This window comes from Lycorma delicatula, chromosome 1 (assembly GCF_047948215.1).
Source record: "Lycorma delicatula isolate Av1 chromosome 1, ASM4794821v1, whole genome shotgun sequence".
NCBI classification, from domain to species: Eukaryota; Metazoa; Arthropoda; class Insecta; order Hemiptera; family Fulgoridae; genus Lycorma; species Lycorma delicatula.
In genome coordinates, this window is record NC_134455.1 from 359,352,942 (window position 1) to 359,372,484 (window position 19,543).

Consider the following 19,543-nt stretch of genomic DNA (forward strand, 5'->3'; position numbering starts at 1 on the left):
GCTTTGTAGTTTTTTATTTCATTTAAGGCTGCGAGAACTTCTTGAATTGTTGGCGGGTTGATATTTACTGGTGAAGTTTTAACTGGAGTTTCAGTGTCAATCTCAAAAAGCTCTGGGGGGTCGTCACAGTTGAGGAGTCTATTGAAGGTTTCTGCCAAAATTTCAGCATTTTCTTTATTGGTGTGGGCCATATTTCCTTTTTTTCCTCTCAGCATAAGGGTGGGTGGTTCATATCTTTGAAGAGCCTGACCAAAAATTTTATAATAGTCTCGGAAATTAGTTTTCTTGGAACTTTCTTCTATTTGCTGAATCAAGTTTTTTTGGGCTTGTCGTTTGGTTCCTCTTATAATTTTCTGAGTTATTTTCCTTTGTTTGGTGAATTCATGGTTAGATTCTTCAGTTTTCTGGGTTTGGTGGTTGATCCAAGCCCGGTGTCGGTTTTTGACTGCTTTGTCACATTCTTCATTCCACCATTGGTGTTTTTTTCTTGGGTTTATAGGGGCTAGTTCTTCAGCTATTTCTTTCAGTTGGGATGTCAGTTCTTTTAAATTATTAGTTAATTTGATTTTTTTTGTTGTTTCTTCAAAGATGGCATTGTTTATTAATTTATGTGGATCATAAGCTCTTTTGTTTTTAGGTTGGGATTTTTTCTTTTTATGCGGGGTGAATTTTATTTTAACTTTAATTAAGTAATGGTCCGATCCAGTATCTGTTCATCTCAAGACTTTTACATTATAAATCTCCTTGTGATAATTCCGGTCCATGCAAACATGATCCAGTTGCCATTCTCCTTTTTTCCAATCTGGGTGTTTCCAAGTCTTCAATTTGTTTGGTTTTCTCATAAAATAGGTGGATTTTGAGATCATATTATGGTTTCTGCAAAATTCGACAAGTCTTTGGCCGTTCTTGTTAGTTTTCTTTTGGGCAGGCCATTTTCCGATAATATCACGATATCTTCGTTCTTTACCAAGTTGGGCATTAAAGTCCCCTATTAAAATCTTTGTGTGGGTCTTATTTATGTTGTTTACAGTTTGGTCAAGAAGTTCCCAGAATTTGTCCATCTCTTCTCTATCTTTTTTAAGATTGTTTTTGTCATTGGTGGGAGCATGGACATTTATTATGGTGTAGAATTTATTGGCTGATTTTAGGGTTAAGGTTGAAATCCTGGGGGAGTAAGACTTAAATTCTACGACTGAGTCAATTATTTTAAGATTGATTGATTTTTTCTAAATATTATACATAAAAAACAAAAAACTATTCTTTGGGGATAAAATTATATAAAGAAATTATTTACAAATTTTTAATTTCGCTTATATTTTTGCTTAAATTTTCTACACGTTAAAAAAGAATACTCTTCATACTAAAATTAGATCAAAATATTTTGTTTCAAATTATATGTTTAATATTGAAATGCAAAGTTAAGAAAAACAAAACTTACTTATCCTGAAAACAGTCTATCTTGCTTCGTTGCATATGACTTGGCTTATTAAAAATTATACTAGAACTGTGTATCATGTTGATCACTTAGGAACAATCTAGATGCCTCAGCCGTACTAATGAAAAATCAGTGTTTGGCTATAGTTGAAGTACTGTATCTTTCTCAAGCAGTAATTATTAAAAATTAAAGTCATCCAATTTTCCGAATGAAAGATATAGACATTATTATTCTACCATAGAAATTGGAATAACATTTTTAAAACTAAAATTTATTTGTTTATTTACATATTTGCTAATCAAATAAAAAAACCATAAATTCATTCTAGAATATATAAAAGTTAAACTAAAAATTATAAAAATTAACAAATTCAACTTTAATTCATTCTGTTATCATAAAACTTAGTTTAAAATATTTCAAATAATAATTATTTTTAAATAACTGAACACATAATTATTTTAAAATTAAAATATTTTAACTTATCTTGAAAGCTTAACTTGTAAAAAATAATAATTGATTGTGTTAATTGATTGTTTCATATTGATACACTATAAAAAATAAAAGATTAGAAAAATTATATTTACTGAACTCCTGCTTTGAGGTAAAGGATTATGTGATATTATTATCGCCGGCCTCCGTGGCGCGAGTTGTAGCGTCTCGGCCTTTCATCCGGAGGTCCCGAGTTCGAATCCCGGTCAGACATGGCATTTTCATACAGCTACAAATCAATCATCTCATCCTCTGAAGCAATACCTAACGGTAACGGCAGACCCGAGGGTTAAAAAAAAAGAAAACTGTTTAATATCAGATCAGTGTCGCATTTTCTGAGAGTAATGGTGTTAGTTATACAGACAGTTCTTGTACGGAATTTAATAAAGATATAAAATTAGCAGAGTTGAATACCTAGTAGAAGCTAAGTGAAAAAGGCAACGGAAAATCATTTCACTTCTCATTCAATCAGATGTTTTCAAACAGAATCTTGTTATTCTCAAAGATTACTAAGTAAGTTTTGAAATTGATTTGACATCATTTAAAATATCTACAAGCGTTACAGTTACGATAATTAAGTAACATATTGTCGAGTCGGGAAGAGGTTTGGTGAGACCAGATTCTGGGTCACACAGTTCTTGACAGGGCATGAGGTCTTTAGGAGCTACCTGTACGGCCGGAGGAGGGCGGAGAATCACAACTGCCTTTATTGTGGGGATACTGACACACCCGAGCACGTGGTATTCCAGTGTCCAAGGTGGGAGACGCAGCGGCGAGGATGTGTCACGAACACGGGAACGATCGACGTAGTAGAGACCATTCTGGCAAGTGAGAAGAATTTTCACACGATTGCAACGTTCGTGTCGAGGATACTAAAAGAAAAAGAGAGTGAAGCGAGGGAGTGAGAGAAAGCCTCGGCTGGAGCCGTTGTCTGTCCGTGGGAACGTGTTACACGGGTGGGCGATGGGCGATGAAGGTCGGGGACTCACGAGTCCCTGAGCTATTAAGACCGAGACCCGGCAGAGGTTACCCTTGGGTTACTCCTGGTAGAGGCAGGCACAAAAGACCAAGACCTGGTAGCGGTGTTGGGAAGGGTGGGAACGACATAGCCGGGCCTGGCTGCCCGTTCTCGTGGTTAGAGGCGAAGGCACTTTCCGGAGCTGTGTGATGCTTTAATGCGTATCCAGCTCGGGGAGGCAGAGGAAAAAGTAATATATTGTCAATTCACCGGCTTGGCCTAGTGGTGAATATTTCTTCACAAATCAGCTGATATCGAAGTCAAGAGTTCTAAGGTTCAAATCCTAGTTAACGCAATTACTTTTATAAAGATTTGAATACTAGATCGTGAATAACGTTGTTCTTTGCTGGTTGGGTTTCAATTAACCACACATCTCAGGAATAGTCGACCTGAGACTACACTTTATTTACACTCATACATATCATCCTCATTCATTCTCTGAATACCTTACGTGGTTTCGGAGACTAAACAAAAAAAGAAAGAAAAAAATGTAATATATTGTCACGTGTTTGCGGCTCGACCAGGATATTGGGAGACTAAAAAATTAAAAATTTCTTATAATTACAATTCAATTTGTTATTCCAAAAATATAGAATATAAATAAATAATAATAATAATAATAATGAATATATGACATACAAAACAGTAATCCAATTTGTTTAGACAAGACAATTAAATTATAAAAACTAAAATGTAGTACAAAGTCCTTAAAACGTTATAATGACCGGTAACATTAATGCATAATATTGTATTAACAAAAATATAACAATAGAAAAGTCTAAAGTTCATACAATACATTATCTGCAAATATTATTACTTTTACTCTCTACAATTAAATTACCCTACCCTTTAAAAATGAATATAATACTGTCACTTTGCAATACTGTTTACCAATAACTGGCCGAACAACTTCCTGATTCACCCATTATTCACAATGGAGTAGTCGTGACTAACTATTCCATAGTGACCACACGCTCACTGACATCGCCGTCATGGCAACCGTGTCGAACTGGAGCTTGAAAAACTATTCTTTATCGCTTGTTATCACTAGTACGCCTCTCAGAGGCCGAACATAGCCACTGCTGACCCTCTTCGATGATTTTAGGCAGTATATATATATTCCCTTTTTGTTTTTCCTGTTTTAGCCTCCGGTAACTACCGTTCAGATAATACTTCAGAGGATGATATATATGAGTGTAAATGAAGTGTAGTCTTGTACAGTCTCAGTTCGACCATTCCTGAGATGTGTGGTTAATTGAAACCCAACCACCAAATAACACCGGTATCCACTATCTAGTATTCAAATCCGTGTAAAAATAACTGACTTTATTAGAACTTGAACGCTGTAACTCTCGACTTCCAAATCAGCTGATTTGGGAAGACGCGTCCACCACTAGACCAACCCGGTGGATTATTTATATCCCCTGACTTGCAGATACAGTACCCATCTCATCCCTATACTGTTGAAACGTAATAATTTTCGTCTTCCGCGCCCTCATGGTTTTCCGTAAATTCTTATTCCGATCCGGTAACTCTTATAGTAGTACAATAGTTTTTGAAGACGCTTTTGTTTGTATTATAAAGAACAAATTTTTAAATGGATATAATAATCTGAGAAAAGAATCTCTTTTAGTTCCTTCTGGATTCTTCTCATCATTATTATTTTTTTCTTTTTAATTTGAAGAAAACTGTTATACTGGTCCGTTATTCTGGCTTTGTTTCAATATTTTACCTACATTACTGATAAAAATATGAAGTTCGTAAATTTTTTTGAAACAAAGCTCGTTAGTTATTTATAGGCTATTTTTTATTATTTTTTCTTCAAGTTAAGTTTTCAAGATAAATTAAAATCTTTTGTTTTTAAAATTTCCATTTATTTCTAATTTCAATTATTTGTTATCTGTAAATTATTTGTATTTGTTATGAGTGTATGTACACTCATAGCATCATATATATTTTTTTTCAATTTAAGGAGTTTCTATTTTTAATATATTTCCTGTTGATTTTTTTTTTTTTTTTTTGTTTTCTTGTTAATGTATTTAATTTTAAGTTTTTAATTTACCAACGAGGTTGGTCAAGTGGTGAACGCATCTATCCGATTTTGAAGTCGAGAGTTCCAACATTCAAATTGTAGTAAAGGCAGTTACTTTTATACGGATTTGAATACTAGATAGTGGATACCGGTGTTCTTTGGTGGTCGAGTTTCAATTAACTACACATCTCAGAAATGGTCGTCCTGAGACTGTACAACCCTACACTTAACTTACACTCATACATATCATCCTCTACAGTAATACCTGACGGTGCTTCCCGGAGGCTAAACAGGAAAAAAAGTTCTTTAATTCACTTTATTTCTGATTTCCTGTAATGTAAGAAATCAAAGATTTTCTTACTTAACTTATTTTTTTTTTTTACTCATTCAGATAGATGACATTGCTTTTTCATTGTGTCCCATCACTTTTCCTGTATTTTGACATATTTCATTTTTGCTTTTAAATTTAAATATACTTCCATCCTTTATGAGACCTAATATTTTGAGTTTCATGTTATGTATTTTATTTCATTGCCAGTTTAAGTGATTAAACATCGAAATTTAGTGCTTCCAGTAATTAATAAATTTTGAAAACTGTTAATTTTTATAAAATACAACATATGCTAAATGAAAAACAGTTAAGAAAAGAAGCTAGTACTTTGTATTATTACTGAACGTTTAAAAACAATTGTAAGCGTCATTAATTTTGGAGGAAAACATTACACCAAGGTTTAGAGAGTAAACGTTTAGAGAATAGGCATTAAGGAAGGCTTTAGTATTCGATGTTAATCCCGAAGAAAGAAGAAACTGCTAAATTTTTCGTCAGGAAGAAGCATTAAGAAGCTGTTAAAAAATAAAAATTTCACTCAGCTAATTAAATCCGTGTTTTCTTTATAGTTTGTAATAAATTATTGGCCCGTTACTAAAAACGATGTTCATTACAATTCACCGATTTCCTTATAACTCAGAACCCTTTTTAAGAAAAAAATATACGACTACATGCCGATCACGTATTGAAAGGTTTAATAAATTCTTGTCCTTGTTTTTATTGTTCATTAAACAACCATTCTCATTAAACCACGTTGTTACTCTTTAACTATTTTCTCATTATTTTTTTAACTATTGTACGTTTGAATGGAATCTATTTCTATTCATTGGATTAGTAGGCCTTTTTCAGCAGTTAAAATTTTTAATAAAATTCCACTCACTTATTAAAAAAAAAACAAATAAATAAGAAATTTGTAACTTCTTCATAGTCTAGATAATATCAAATATTTTATGCTACAATATTCAGTTATACTCCTTTATAAAACATGTATCTTCTTCCTACATGTTGAGCGGTAGGATGTGAACATCTAATATTCTTCGCTTTTAATGGCATTAAAAGCCAAGAATAATTCATTAGTGTGTAAGTCTCCTAACTGGATGATTACTACACTCAGAAATATTTTCTCCAAATTTTGTTTTGTTTCCAATCTGTACATTTTCTGTACAAAATTTCAGTCTATATTAAGTTCTGTGTAATTATAATACTAATTAGCACCTCAAAAAAAAATTTCAATGAATTAGATATAAATTACAATACAGTTTTGTTTACAAGGATAAAATAAAGAAGATTATTTCAAATGTTCTGAATTAATCAAGTCCAAGAATTTAGGTTTATGTTGTTCACAACATTCATGGAAAAATATTACTTTTATATCACTCAAAGTTTGTTTTATCTATCATTTTGTAATAACATAATTCAAAAGGAACTTTGATGTAGAACAAATAAAATATTTCTAATGAAAGTAACAACTTTTTGAAAAATATTACTCAACTTAAAGTTTTTCTTTCCTTCTTGCACTATAGCAAAGCTGTAGCTTTAGAAGGGAAAGTTATTGTAATCGCTCCAATTTGTATATGTGGTTTGCATCGGATATTGATGTTTTGACCCCTAAGGAATCAAAAAAAAACAGATGGAATTTTTCCAGATGTTAATGTTTGTGTGTGTGTGTGTGTGTGTGTGTGTGTGTGTGTGTGTGTGTGCGTGTGTTCAGTATTGGCCACCAAATCACCTAATATCTTCAGAACTACTGGATCTATTTTGAACAAACTTGGTCAGATTACTTCAACATAAGAAGTATTGATGTATGAGGCATTGATGCCATTAAATTTTCAACTTAAAAGATCAAAGGGGTGAGACTGTACAGCAAGGTCACCCTCATTATCACGAGTTTAGCTTAATTAAGGTTATATTTTTCTTAGGCACATTTGTTGCGATATTTGTAAAATTGTAATGATATTTGCAAAAAACATTTTTACAAAATCGCACACCCACCCCAAAAAATGCTCTAAACTAGTGATTAGTGAGTATACTGCGTCAGTAGTACTCCCTGTCACCACAAGGAATGCTAGTGTACCACTAACATGCTAAATTAAGTTGCGTGTGTAAGCCACGTGACGGGAAAATCCTACAACTGTGTTATTAGCTTTTTTATGTATAATTTTTACGACCTAAGATTGATTTAGACTGCTTTTACATTCTTTACACAGATATTTAAGAAGACATTAGATCTGCTGCTATAGCTATAAATAAAAATACTACTTTCTATATAGTTGGCTGATACTTGGGTATATTTTTACTAGTATCTATAATAATTAATACTTTCCAATTTAACAACATATAAAAACTTGTATATAATTCTTGGTAAAATTATTATTTATTACGCAGAAAGAAGTGAAAGTTTTGAAAAATCTTTTCTGAAAAATTAATTGCAAAGTTAAAGTTTGTAGGCTGGTTTTACACAGAACATCTTGAGCCATAAAAAGGTATGCATCTGAAAAAATTTCTTATCCATGTAAGAATGGGAGTATCTGTTTTTCCAATCTTTACCTTTAACAATAAAAAGAAAACAACATATCCAATATTTATTAACAGTAACATTGCACTTATGTTTATAGTACCTTTTAAGGTTCTGTATCTAAATACATAGTAAAACAAACACCAGTTAAATTATTATATGTCCACAGATAATGCCTGCTCCTCAAGTAATAGAACTGATAAAAAATGTGTTTCTATCAGTGTGATTTCAACTATTAAGTATGAAATCATACTGAACTTTGAATGTTTTCCTACTATTAATTATCATCTCTTATCACATTTCTTCCCCCTTGAATGTATTTAAGTGTAGATTTCTCCAATAATTCACTAGCTATGGAGGAAACATATTTCAGTTTTTAATTCATAATTGTTAAGGGTATTATCAATAATTTTTTTTTTTGCTAGAGGGGGATGATCTGATTTTGATTTTGAAATCTCAAAAAATAATTCTATGAAATTTTACATATAAATTTTAAAACTTTTATTTCTGAACATTTTTTCAGGAGGGAGATGGGCATCAGTTAATATTTTAGATTAAGCGCATTAAAATTTCAATCTTAAACTAAGTTTATTCATCAAGGTTAATCATTTTTCTGTGATGTCTGAATAAAATAAATAATACAATTTGCTTCAGTTTTCTTTAAAACTATCACAAAAATATCATAATAAAAAAAGACTTAAATCATTTAAATTATAAATAATAAATAATAAATCATTTAAATTTTTTGCATCAGTTATAATCAAATATTTAATTATACAATTTAAGGATATGATAACTTTTAGGTACAGAATCCAAAGAGGGTTCTAGACCTTTTTTTTTTACTTCTAAAATACAGAAAATAACAATTACACTTGTAAATAGGTGAGAAAAAGCTGAACATTTTTATTATGATTGATCGCTCATCACGTACATATGACAACCATAATAATAAAAAATGTACTAAAAACAGTAAAAATAATAATTATGTATTATGTACTTAATACTCGTAATTCCAAAGCAACATCACCCATATAATCTTTGCAAACAACTAATTCTTTTAATTTCAAATCACTTGTTACTTATAGTACAACTAAATAATTTTTACTTGTAAAATTTAATAGTACTAAATGAAAAAAGAACTAAAGCTATTCTAACATTAACTATTACTTGTATTTTATACTTGCATTTAATAGGTGACAAACATAAAAATCAACTTCTAAGTAACTTAACCAGGTTCCTTTTTTAATAACTATATATTTATTTAGCAGAATATTTTCTCTTATACATTTAAATTTTGTTTTATCGCTAAACTCACATTATTACATTATGTTATCTCTGTTATAAAACACAGTGTATTAATGTTGTCACACTTCAAAAATTTTCATTATCTTCATTATTATTTGTAGTAGAGAGTTTAATGATGTGTTATCGTTGAATAAAGTAATGCGAAAAGCAAATATGAACTTATTAGAAATAAAGTGCATTACAATCTTTGAATAAAATTTAAAACAAATAAAAACAGAAGGTAGTTTTCTCACAACCAGTTGGTAATGGATAGTTATTATTTTTTTTTTTTTTTTAATTAATAGAGAGTTAACTTGTTTTTTTTACATTTTTAATGTGAGATTCTTATCTCTGATAAATAAGCAAAGACGAATTCAGAAATAGAGTTGCAATTTGTATTATTCTTATGCACAGTAGACTTGTTCTTTTGAGTGATAGAAAGTTAAATAAGAATGTGGAAGATTTATATATATATAAAACCTATAAAGAAAATTTGGAAAAAGCATACAAGAAATAAACTGATATCTTGTATATCTACAAAGATCAGCTGTTCATTTCATTATTAGGTAAAATGGAAATTAAAAAAAAATCTTGCAACAGGAAATTATTGTTTACTTGCAGAATAGAAACACCAGGATGACAGCCAATAATAATCACTACTACGATGAACGATAATGTATTTTGTAGCATATCACTATATATTTCACCAGGACTCAAACCCAGAACCTTAGAATAAACGGCATAGATTTTACCACTCTCCCACAGATATCAGTAGAATTATGATAAACAGATATAAAATCTATTTGTATTTGTGTTTAATGTAATAAGCAAAGCATAAAAGTTTTGCGTATTGCTCAGTTAAGTTATAATTATAATAAATTAGCTAAATATAATAAACTAATACATTAGTAACATACACTTTCCTTTAATAATAATACTTAATTATCATTCTGAGACTCATAGCTCCCCAGTTAAATGATCGTGGATCTTTATATGAAGAATATGTTCATAGAATTCTGAAATTAATTATAAATAGTTATCAGTAGATACATTTAAACTAGCTACTTACAGGGCCTTCCAAAGGGCCAAACCAAGAACTACTTTTCAGAATAGAATGCTATGGGTAGCTTCAGAGCAACGTTTGTTCTCTATGTTAAGAGTGGTTATAATCATCAGCATCAGTTCCCTAAAAGTGGGAATGATTGATTTATATGTAGAAGAAACAGAGTACGGCCACCCAGTTAAGTATGTAAATAATATCATGGTATTTGCATCCTTTTTTGTTGAATATTCCAGAGTTAGAATCATTTTCCACTCAAATATCTAGGAAAAGTAACATGAGAAATTTTGAGAATCAGCTGTTCAAAAGGAATAAGTCGAGAATAAAAGAAGATATAAATAGGTATGTGGAATGTAGGAACACTTTGAAAGCATGAAAGTTAGAAAATATAGAAAGAGAGATGAAAATGAAACAGAAAGAATATGAATATAATTAGAGCAAATGAAATGATATGAGAGGGAAAAGATTGTTTACAGGGATTATGTTATTATACATTATTCAGAAAATGAAGACTGATAAGTAGAATAAGAATCATTCTAAAGAAGAATAGGTTAAATGAAGTAGTTGAATGAGTACAAAGGATGACTTTATTAATAATAAAATTTATTTTATGACTTAATTAATAAGATAATTACTTATTTATTTGATGACTTTATTAATGACTAAAATGATTTTAGTAATGATTAATTGCTGCCGGTTTAGGTATGAACCCAAAGATTTGATTTTAATACAAGTATACATGACAAATAGTCAATATGAAGATGATGCAATGAAAATAGTATATGAATAAAAAGAGAAACTTAACATTTTTTTTTTAGAGGAAGAGAACGGTAAAGATTCTTGTACGATAATGATGGGGTATTGGAATGCTGTGGCAAGAAAAAATGAGATGAACAAACATTGGGAAAATATGGACTGGAAACACCGAATGAAAGAGGAAAAGGAGTAAGGAGTATTGTATTTTGTAAAGAAAATAAAGTGTTTGTATCAAATAGTTTAAAAAAAAAAAACCATGAAAGAAGACGTGGAAGTAAACCTGAAAATCTCCAGGGGAATAGAACAAATATCAGATTGACTATATAATTGCAAAATAAGATTCAGATATACTTATTGCATATCTGGAAAAGGGCACACAGGTTACCAGAAGCTAACACTGACAGTATACACTTTTGGTACAAGTAAAATTAATAATGAAGATAGTTTTTTAAAAGTGAAATTCAATCTGAAAAAAGTAACATTTGGAAAGGTGTAAGGAGGGGGGGAAGTTAACTCAAGTACTGACAAAGAGAAATATTGAAGACGGTAGTACAAATGAATTTTGGATAAATATCAACAATACTGTAAAATCAGCTACAGATCAAATAAGTGGTTTCATTAAGGGAAAAGAAAAAGTCATGTGTTAGCTGACAGGTGATTAAAAAAAGGACAAAAGGAAGTGTAAAAAGAGGAAAAATGAAAGAAGAGAGAGAGAGACTCTAAATGAAACTGATTAATGAATTAAGAGTATCACAAAAAGGAAAGAAGAAATGGCTTATTCAAATGGTCAAATGTAGAAGATGTAGAAAGAAAAGGGCACTTTGAATTTGTGTATAAAAAGTAAAAACAGTATCATGGAATAAAGAAACCAACAATATTATCACTAAAGAAATTGCCAGTAAAAATGCCAAAATATTATAAAAAAAGCAAAAGATACTTAAAGAGAGGAAGGAGTATGTGAAGGAATGATACTAATGTAACACAAAGCCAAATGATCTTTATTTTGAAGATCAGGTTGAAGGTAAAGAGAATTAAGTAGGAACAACAATCCTAAAACCAGAAGTTATTAAAGCTATAAAAGATTAAAGAATCAAAAAGCTGCTAACTGAATTGATTAATATTTTTATGAAGAGGGATGGTTATAAGATATGATGAAATTATATAATTTACAATAAAAGATTGGATGTACCAGAATACTTTCTTAAAGGAATTGCAACTCAAAAAAAAAATGATGCAGTAAAGTGTGAAAATTACAAGAACATGAATTTAATTTCATATTTAGTAAAGAATATTCAGTAAATTCTAAGTACAGGACTGAATAAAATAATTTTGCAAGTTAATGAATTGCAAAAAAACAAAAGGGATTCTAGAAGAGAAAGAAACAATGGGCACAAATGGGTTTATTAGTAGATACCTCTCACATCTCTTAGTGAGATTGTATAGAAAAAATAAAAGAATAAATTATATTTTATAGATATGAAAAGCATTTGACCATATCAAATAGAATAAACTAATGAAAATATTAAGAATCTAAACACTAGATTGTAAAATTAGAAGAGTAATTAAACAGTTGTACCTGATTTAGAAATCAACTATGAAAATTGGAAATGCTGAAACTGAGTGCTTTAACCTCATCTAGAGGAATATGGTAGGGGTGTAAGGTAACTACCCCTGACTTATTACCTATCACCAACTTCGTTTAATATCTATAATGAACATGCAATCAAAAATGCTCTAGAAGATGACAGAATCAAAGAGAATAAATTGTATATGGTTTGCAGGTGAAATGATTTTTTAGGAAATGAAGTACAGGATTACCTCAAAATTAAGATTGAAGACAATATGACAGAATATGGAACAAAAATTAAAATTAGGAAGCCTAAAGTAATAAGAATAAAATACTACTAACCATTAAATATTTGCAGTAGAAGGAAGAATTTATCAAGTAAAACAATATAGGTTATTTACCTTCAACCCTTGATTGAAGGCAACTCCAACAATCGGGTTATTAACCTTCAAACAAAAGATTAAAAAAGTGAAAACAGAATAAAAACAATAATAGAAATGCCTAAGAAAGCATTTAACTGACAGAAAAATTATTATGTAATAATATGGAATTAGAGTTGAAGAAGGTCTTGTGAAATTCTACAATTTGCATACTTCTGTATGGAAATGAATCATGGTATCCACTAAGAAAAATACAAGAAGAAAGCTGGAGGCAATTGAAATGTGGGTCTGGAGGGAAAAAGATTAAATGGACAGACAAAGTGAAAAATAAAGAAGTAATGAGGACAGCGAACAAGAATATAAACTTAATAAGAACAATAACAACAGAAAAGGAATAAATAGCTGTTCCATCTAATTAGCTGGAATATCATGATAGGAGGATTGATTAAAACAATATTAGATGGATTAGAAGATACTGCAGATAAAAAATGTCGAAAGAGAATCAAGATTACATAAAATCTAAAAGGAAATGGAATCCATCAAGATTTTAAAAGTTTAGCGGGAATAGAAAAAAATGGAAATGGATATGCTGCAAGAAATCTGCCTCAAGGGAGGTACTTTTTTTTTTTATTTGAATATTTCTGTAATCAATCAGCAGTAGAAGATCACACCCCTTCTTCAACTCACCTTCCCTATCAACCTTGGTTATTCCTCTTACCACACTGTTTACTATTGATAATAAAAAGTTGTATATTACGATTTATTGCTGCTTTATTTTTTCATTCCAAAAGTTTAATAAATTCATATAAATAATCTTTAATCTTAACATTTAATATTTTATTATAAGAAAAATTTAACTCTTGTATTTTTAAGTAATTTACTTATCAAGAAATAGCCATTTGTAAACCATGATATAGATTTTTTAATTACGAACATCTGACATTTAAATTGCTCACTTTGCTTATAATTGTTATAAGTAGATTAAATACATAATGTATTTGTTTTATTCAGTTATAGTACGTAAGACACTACTTTAAAAAAAAAAAAACGAATAGTCTGAAGTGGTTTACAATTTTATTTTAAATAGCTGTTTATTTATTCATTAGGACTGATATTCACAACTGACAATTGTTTTATTATTCAGTATTTTTTCATTATGATTTCAATAAACATAAAAATCTATTTTCCAAAGTTACACTCATTTATGATTTCATACTTACATCAATCAACTAGTAATCCAGTCTTTTTAAAATAGAAAAGTTACAAAAAAAAATCTGTAAATTGATTAGATATTCAGCATCATTATTTTATTCTTATTTACCTATACAAAGGATCTTGTATCAAATAAACTTAATGCCACTCTTAAAATTATTTGTTGGAACACAAGTGATTGTAAATGTTTCAAGGTAAGATAAGTTATGATTTATTGCATATTGTATACGGTTTTTAATTAGTAATAAAACTACTTTCTTAACGTTTTTAAAGTTATCTTTATAATAGCTTTAATATTTTTACAACTAGATAACTGGGAATAAATTTATTGTACTTTAAAATATTGAAATTACTTTAAATAACATTAAAGAGTATTTAATCGTAGAAAAACAGAAATGCAATTTACAATAGCATTACAAAATAAAAATAAAATATTATCCTTAATATTTATGTTTAATTATTATAAAACAGTAATATTTACATTTTAATAAACAGATTTTTAAATATATTATTTTGCATTGCTGAAGCATCCTTTAAAGCTCGCTTTCTTCTGTCTTGCATAGAACAAAAATTAGATGAATGTTGTTAATACACATATACCATACATAGAAATTAAAGTTTTAATTTATCTATTTGCTTAATTTCAACAATTTCATTGTACTAAATTTTTAGATAATACTTCTGCTATTAAAACTCAATATTGAGTTTAATTTTAATTTGGTTTGCCTCTGCAATAAACTTTGAATATAATCCTATCATTATGTATAAAAGCAGGACAAAATTCATAATTAATAGGGAAAAGAAATAAATAAAATTAGCGGAAAGTAACCATAATTGGACATCAATATGCAATGTTTCTCAACCTTGGCTGGGGGGGGAGTTCATGACACCTGGGGGGGGGGGTTATGGAGTATGATAGGGGGGTTGTGAAATTAGCCTATAAATTTACATGTAAACAATAATGAAACCATTTTATGAGAAAAAATTTCAATTACTACAAACATTTTACTTACATTTACAAGTACACATGTAAAGAAAATAAATTAATGAGATAGTTGCTTTTGTTTTTCATTTAAAAATTTTCTCCATATATGGATCTATGTTAGAAACACACAAAAGCAAATTGTTATCAAGTGATAAAAGACGAGTCCTATATTTACACTTTACCTATATTTACACTTCACTTACACTCATACATATCATTTTAATTCAAAATGTTTTTATCACATCCTTGTAAATTCACATTCAAGTCAACTTTGCCAACAGCAACTTATACTAATTATTCTGTAAACACATTGAGAATAAATTTTGTTAATACTGGAAAAATATTATTAATTCATCTCGCAATTCCAATAACCAGATTAACACTTTCCCTAGCAATAACCATCTGACTTCTATATGAAAAAGATGAGATTTTTTTTTCATTTCATTGCATGGTTTAGCAAACATCCTATTCTGTAATGATCAATTTAAAAAAAAAATAACCATTTTTACAGCTTTACAAAGAATTTGTTTGAGATTTTCCAGCACATTATTTTCTGGCAAGAATCTGAGAAGGAAGTAGTGCGTTCATTCTGCTGTTGGTATAAGACAATCTTTTAATTTTTTCAGAAATGCACTGTTCTTTCCTGTTATTGCCTTTGCACCATCACTACACACTGTAATACACTTTGCATACTACATACTGTAGTTTGTCTAATTTATGTCATAGGTTTTAGTAACTTTATAAAAAAATATGAAAAAGACATTGTCCTGTTGCATGACCAGGTATTGGTTTGCAAAACAACATATTTTCTATGATTGACTTGTCCCTACAATATTCATATCTCACAAAACATAAGAACTGAGAAATGTTTGTTTTTATTTCTGTTTAGCCTCAGGTATCACCATAAGGTATTACTTCAGAGGAAGAATGAGGATGATATGTACGAATGTAGTAAATAAAGTGTATTCTTGTACAGTCACAGGTCAACTATTCCTGAGATGTGTGGTTAATTGAGACCCAATCACCAAAGAGTACAGGTATCCACGATCTAGTACTCAAATCTGTATAAAAATAACTGTCTTTATTAGGATTTTAACCTTAGAACTGTCAACTTCAAAATCAGCTGACTTGCAATGATGAGTTCACCACTAGACCAAACTAATGAGTTTGAAATGTTTGCCACATATGTTGATTCATTAACTTGAATAAAAAATTCACTTGAACACGCTCAATTATCTGATCTGTGAACATCAGCAGCCATGTCATCAATTCGCCTTGATACTGTGTCATTAGAAAGTGGATATTTTTCGATTCTTTTTCATCTTCCACGCCTATACACTGACCATATCAGCTGCGGCATGCAATATGAGGTTTTCTATAATTGTATGAGGTTTAGAAATTTTAGCTACTCTTAATGCTAAGAGATTAGATGCTTCAAGAGTACTTTTATCAGAATGGCTTGATTTACAAATCTTGTTGATTTTTCAAAGTATGTAATTTTATTTTGTAAAATTCCAAGGGTTTGCTTTATGGTCCGGATGTTTAGTTTCAAAGAGTCAAATTAATTCTCTTGGCTTCATGCTTTCATTGGAGAGGACTTGAAAGCAAATAATGCACTGTGGCTTTCCATCCAATGTGCGAAAACAGTAATTTAAATAACTGTCATTGTACACTCTTGTCTTTTTACTAATTGATTCACTGGATTTATTTGGCTTATTTCGTTTTTTATTGAATTTATGTGTTTTGCATTAGAATCTACTTAAAAAAAACCCATTTGACCACACACAAAAAAACCAAACCTTAATTATTATTATTTTCAGTAAAACTACACTATTAAAAACTTAAATAAAGCAACCAAATTCATGTTTTGCACTTTTGAATTAAACAATTGTTTTGTAACCTTACGCCCCTTTTATACTGCCCAGAGCACGACATGTTCAAACGTACCATATGCATGTTCAACATTATGCTCTCACAGCAAATATTATGCAAGCAAACTGAATTACAAGGAACAGTACCCATCAAGTTGGAATCTATGCATTGCACTTGTCTGTGTACACTTCATACATGCATATTCATACCCATCGCTATCAATGCAACTAAATAATTTTAACTAGGGTTTCATTTGGTTGTGGTTTGGGGGGGTTGCAAAATATTCATTACTGGTATATATTATTTTTTTAATTTTTGGGTCATGGAGCTAAAAAGGTTGAGAATCACTGAGTTAGTGTAAAAATTCATAAATATATAAATTAAAAATAGATTTCTTCTTGTATTTAGAAAGGTTTTTTTTCTTAAACTTTAAGTAAAGTATACTTTTATAGTAGGTAAATAATATGCACTTTAATGACAGTTTAAATAATTTAAAAATATGAAATATAAATTCGGTATTAGTGAAATTTATAAAATTAAATTATGTTTAATACCATGAAAAATCTCTTTATAAATATTAGAAACATCATATATTATAAATTACACAAAAAAATACATTATTATTCTAATTAAAAATATGTATTACAGTTATTTACATTAAAAATAGTTTAAAGAAATAGAATTTGATATATGTTATACTAATAAACATACTGTTAACTAATTATCTTTATATTATTAAATTGAGCAATGCATATCTCTGCATATATCAGTTGGTGTGTTCAAGTATACCAGTAATAAAATTATTTACATTTGCATAAAAGTATATTTAAAATGTTTTCTTAGCATTAATTTGTGAAATAATACATAAATTATATTAATGTAGCATAACATCAGAGAAATGAAGTAACATCAAGTTGATTTTAAAGAATTTTGTTAAGTAAACATTTACAATAAATTTATTTGTCATAATTCTTTTACTCTATAAAATTAGATAAATCTTCTCCAACTGGTAGAACTTCTAAATCAGTTATCTGAAAAAAGTTTTAAAATTCATATAAATCATCACGAGAAATGAAATAAACAAGATATTCTAAACTTTAAATAACATACATGGATGATTTTATCCTTAGTTTAATTAAACCAGCTGATGTAAAATAAATTATTGTAACAAAAAAACATGCCTAATCAATAATAATGACATATAGGGGCCACTTCTTTCCTAATTGTAAAGCTTTTACATAATTAAATACATCATCAATCAAATTTTTTTTTTTTTTTTAATAATGAGTTACATAAGAAAAGTTGTGCTTCTGACATGTGCTGACAATATTAATGTTATTAACTCAGGGTGTCAGTCATAAAGCCATATTTAAAAATATCACAGTATATTTTTCCAATACTACCCCACTTCCCCACTTGACTGATGAATAGGTTACATCAGTATTTCATACCATCATAGTTGTGTGTAGTATTTACACTAGATGCAGTTCATTATCCAATACATATTGGATCTAAGCTCCTATTAGTCAGAAGGAACTATCAATGTTGTTATGGGAGAATGATTTGTATAATATTTTATTATAACTGTCTTTGAAATGTTAGAAGCTAGTAAATGGCTGAAATATATTATTAATAGAAATATTAATAGTTATTATTTGTTAACAAAAATGATAATAGTAATTTTGTATTATTTATAAGTTTTAGATCAGATATGTTTTTGTAATACTTTGGAAATTCCCCAAGAAAGTAACCTAGGCTCTCTTTTATTCTTACTTTTAATCAAAGACTTCACTAGCTGTCTCAGATATTCAAGATGTTTGACGTACACGGTTGGTAGTAAAATGTATCGTTTAATCTTTTCTAATGATGATTGCATTTTGATTCAACAGGATCTTGTTATGATTTTAAGTTTGTATCATAAAAATGTTCTTGAATTAAGTATTAAGAAATGTAAATATATAATATTCACCTGGAAATTAAATTATCATATCTATATGTACTGTATAAATGATACAAACTTTTGTAAGATTTGTGAAAATCACAAAATTCACAAAATTTTGTGATGATAGATCTTGCAATTAGACTCTACATTGACTCATTCACAACAGATTGACTCTCTAATCAATAGTGCCAGTAAATTACTTGGTTTTGTAATTAGGAGTACAAAATTATTTATGGATATCACCACAATAATAAAATTATTTTTTCCTTTTGTATGGAGCAGATTGGAATATACTCGTAGATCGGTTATCTGGAATCTATTCCAATAGACGTATGTTGATTCAATTGTGATTGTGCAGAATAGATTTCTAAGATTCTTATATTACAAAAAATTCAAAAACCTCTGTCCTTTGCCATATCACATTCAACATCTGAAAGAAATATTGTTTGTGCCTCCAAGCAGACTTAGACCAGATATGTTGTTCATTATTCCAAGAATTATATGGCCCATCATTCTGTGTTTTACCTCTGAAGGGTTTTGTCTCTTGTTAATAGATTAAATCCAATTATTGATATACTTAATGAAAATTTATCTCATGTTTTAAAGTTGTGTCAACAATTGCTCACTGTGTCATAGCAAATGAATAATTAAAACCAGAATCTATACTT

The 19,543-nt window shown here is 29.3% G+C and overlaps 1 protein-coding gene across 1 annotated transcript in view; it reads right to left on the reverse strand.

The window, feature by feature from the left end:
• The window catches only part of LOC142317921 (uncharacterized), a 91,320-nt gene that overhangs the window by 29,630 nt on the left and 42,147 nt on the right, over positions 1-19,543 (reverse strand). Inside the window, exons 7-9 of the mRNA XM_075354460.1 lie at positions 17,912-17,964; positions 16,405-16,519; positions 12,886-12,930 (exon numbers count right to left, since the gene is read on the reverse strand). Of these exons, the coding sequence (XP_075210575.1) occupies positions 12,886-12,930; positions 16,405-16,519; positions 17,912-17,964 (213 nt within the window). The remainder of the gene's footprint in view (positions 1-12,885; positions 12,931-16,404; positions 16,520-17,911; positions 17,965-19,543) is intronic.